The sequence below is a fragment of the Chelonoidis abingdonii genome, chromosome 26 (genome assembly GCF_003597395.2).
Source record: "Chelonoidis abingdonii isolate Lonesome George chromosome 26, CheloAbing_2.0, whole genome shotgun sequence".
Lineage (NCBI taxonomy): Eukaryota > Metazoa > Chordata > Testudines > Testudinidae > Chelonoidis > Chelonoidis abingdonii.
This window is the reverse complement of record NC_133794.1, coordinates 11013723-11016412: the sequence shown is the minus strand read 5'-3', so window position 1 is coordinate 11016412 and position 2690 is coordinate 11013723. Positions and strand designations below refer to the sequence as shown.

General features: G+C 64.3%; 2 protein-coding genes across 3 annotated transcripts in view; one reads left to right on the top strand and one right to left on the bottom strand.

Annotated features, from left to right (window-relative positions):
* DCTN2 (dynactin subunit 2) overlaps positions 1 to 2690 on the top strand; it is a 350710-nt gene that overhangs the window by 257409 nt on the left and 90611 nt on the right. The gene's annotated exons all lie outside the window — the stretch shown is intronic.
* Positions 1 to 2690, bottom strand: part of DTX3 (deltex E3 ubiquitin ligase 3) — a 9322-nt gene that overhangs the window by 5705 nt on the left and 927 nt on the right. Inside the window, exons 2-3 of the mRNA XM_032770105.2 lie at positions 2443 to 2514; positions 14 to 398 (exon numbers count right to left, since the gene is read on the bottom strand). Coding sequence (XP_032625996.1) covers positions 14 to 398; positions 2443 to 2455 — 398 coding nt within the window. The 5' untranslated portion in view covers positions 2456 to 2514. The remainder of the gene's footprint in view (positions 1 to 13; positions 399 to 2442; positions 2515 to 2690) is intronic.

Below are 2690 nucleotides of genomic sequence, written 5' to 3'. Positions count from 1 at the left end.
CGCCCTGGCCCCGGCGGGCTGCTGACCCCGGGAGACGAGGCCAGCCCCGTGCGGGCGCAACTCGCCCCCGGGTTTGTCCAGCAGGGCCATGCACCCCACCAGCTCGCTCTGCCGCTGCGCCTTCTTTAGCTCCTTCTCCGTCTCCTTGAGCAGGGCCTTGAGCGCTTTGCGGGCCAGGTAGAGGCCGTTGCCGGCCCCGGGGGCCGGCGTGGAGAGCTGCAGCACGTAGATCTCCGAGGTCTCCCCGTCAATCAGAATGCTCAGCTTGGTCTCCTCCTTCAGCCTGACCAGCTTGGAGGGGGCCTCTTTGGTCAGGAAGTCCCAGACGGGCTTAGACACCGTGAGCTTATTTTTAGTGGCGCCCCCGCATGCCGCCATCCTGGATAAAACAAATGACACTGAAGAGAAAAGAACAGTTATCAAAGCCGCCAGCATCGCCTCCCGGGTGGGCTAGAGACAGACAAACAGACACGGACCCCATCCCACCCCCTTCCACAGCCAGCCAAGTGCCGCAGCCCCAGCTGGGATCTGAACCTTCAGCTCCAGGAAGCATCGGGGGGGGCAGATCCCCTCCAGGACCCGGCCGTCCCCTCAGCCCCGGTGTTCTGCAGGGGCAGGCAGCCTGGGCGACCATCATTGTCCCCTCTGGTTTTTAAATCTCTACCCTCAGATCCCGCGCAGACGGGGGTGTCTCTCGGGTCCATTCCCCGATCGCTGTGTGAGTTAGCTCCCGTCCATCTCCGTGGTGGCAGGTGGGTTGTACCCCACTGCCTGCCCCACGCGAACAACCGCCCCCAAGTTCAAATGAAACACACACACCCCATGGCTGATCAGTCACCCATCACAAACATGATAGTCACAAGACAGTCATTTAATAAATATCATTGCAATTAAAACAGTGTGGGGCGAGGAAGAAATGCTTGTTTGGGGACTTAACAAATGGGGGAGTTAACAAACAGGGGGGCATGATTGCTGCAAAAACCCCACTTATAAGGCCCAAGGCTGTGTCCCCCCCCACACACACACACCTTGGGTTATGAAACAGCAGAGTAATGAATGGGAAATCCTGGGGGAAGGATAAGGAGGCTGGGGGTGGGGCTGTCCATGGGAGAAGGAGGGGGGTCTAGCGGGACCCTAAGACACAGCTCTGTCCCCCCGTTAAACTCACCCTCCAGCAGTGCGAATGGGGGTGCATCCTCCCCCCAAGAATCACCCCTGCAGGGGCCTCTGATGGTGAAGTGGGGTCAGGCCCTGCCCCTCCACATGGGGCAGATCAGGGGTGCGGTCAGAGGGCACTGCACCTTGGGTAGCCTCTGCGCGCCCGGGGGAGCAGAGCTGAAGTTAGAGCAGCCCTCAGACTGCTGTCATTGACACCTCAGGCCAGGCCCAGAATACAGGGAGCACAGAGAGGTGCAACCCACCCTGCAGGGATCGGGGACCTCGGGATCGAGCCCCACAAACTGAGCCTGAGCCCTGGACACTAGGAGCAGGTGGATCCCGAGCCCCATGGCACATTTGGGGAGACCCTCCCACACACATTTATTCCTCCCCTCCCCCCAGTCAGTGCCAGGAATAACACCCCCTCATTTACCCCACTGAATCCTGTGCTCCGGGGCTATGGCTGGGGCCCTATACCCCATGGGGAAGAGAGTGGCACCAGGCAAGTGCCAGCCTGGATTGAAGGGGGGCACCAGGGTGGGGACAAGGGAGGAGGCCTCTCCCTTCCCCCCACACTAGGGGCCACCCAAGGTCATGGCTCCCCACCCCCCACCCCGGCAACCTCAGCAGGATTCAGACCAACCCTCACCTTGGGGTGGCATGAGGGGGCAGAGGGTGCCCCAAGGAGCTTTTGCCCATCAGTCAGTCAGTCCCTGGGTTGGGGTGTCTCAGGAGGGGCGGGGGCTGAATTGGGGCCTGTTGTCTGGGGAAGCCCCTTGGCACCTGAGCAGATGTGGGGGGAGGGGACCAGGAGAGCAGGGCTGGGGCAGCCCCAAAGTGGGGCTGAGTTGGGGGGTTGACTGGGGGGCAGGAGAGCTCCCAGCACCCCCTGCTCTAACCCTCTGGATCCCCATTCCCAGACGAACCCAGGCGTCCGGGCTCCCAGACATGCCCCCACCCCCCAGCAGCTGTAACCCAGGCCCACCCCACTGGGGCCCCATGAGCAGACCCACAGCAGGGAGGGGCCAGCCCCTCCCCCCCGCAGGAGAGCCCCACACCTGGACGGGCGGGGGGGGCTCACTGAGACCCCCCTCTGGATCCAGCGCGCCCCGGGGTAGAACTATCCCGGGGGGTGGGGGTAGGAGGACGTAGGGGGCTGGAAAAGGGGGAGACGGACCCTATGGGGGGGCGGGGAGGCCTCCTGCCCCTGGGGGGAGCTGCCCCCATGGGAGGAAGGCAGGGGTGGGGCCGTGGCAGGGGGGGTCCGTACCGGGCGGCACCTACCTGGGGAGCCCATGGGAGAGGGAAGCAGGAAGCGCCCGGAGCGCGGAGTTCAGCGGAGCCGCGAACCAGGAACTACAACGACCCGGCGGGGGGGAGACAAGGGGGGTTGCGGGTTACGACGCTGCAAGGGCTGTCCCCCCCCACACACCATTCGCGGCAGCTGATCGGCCCGGCTGGAGTCATATCCCGCCCCCCGCTCTCCCCCAGGCCAGCTCTGCGCCCCCCCCCGCTGTCCCCTCCGCCAGCTC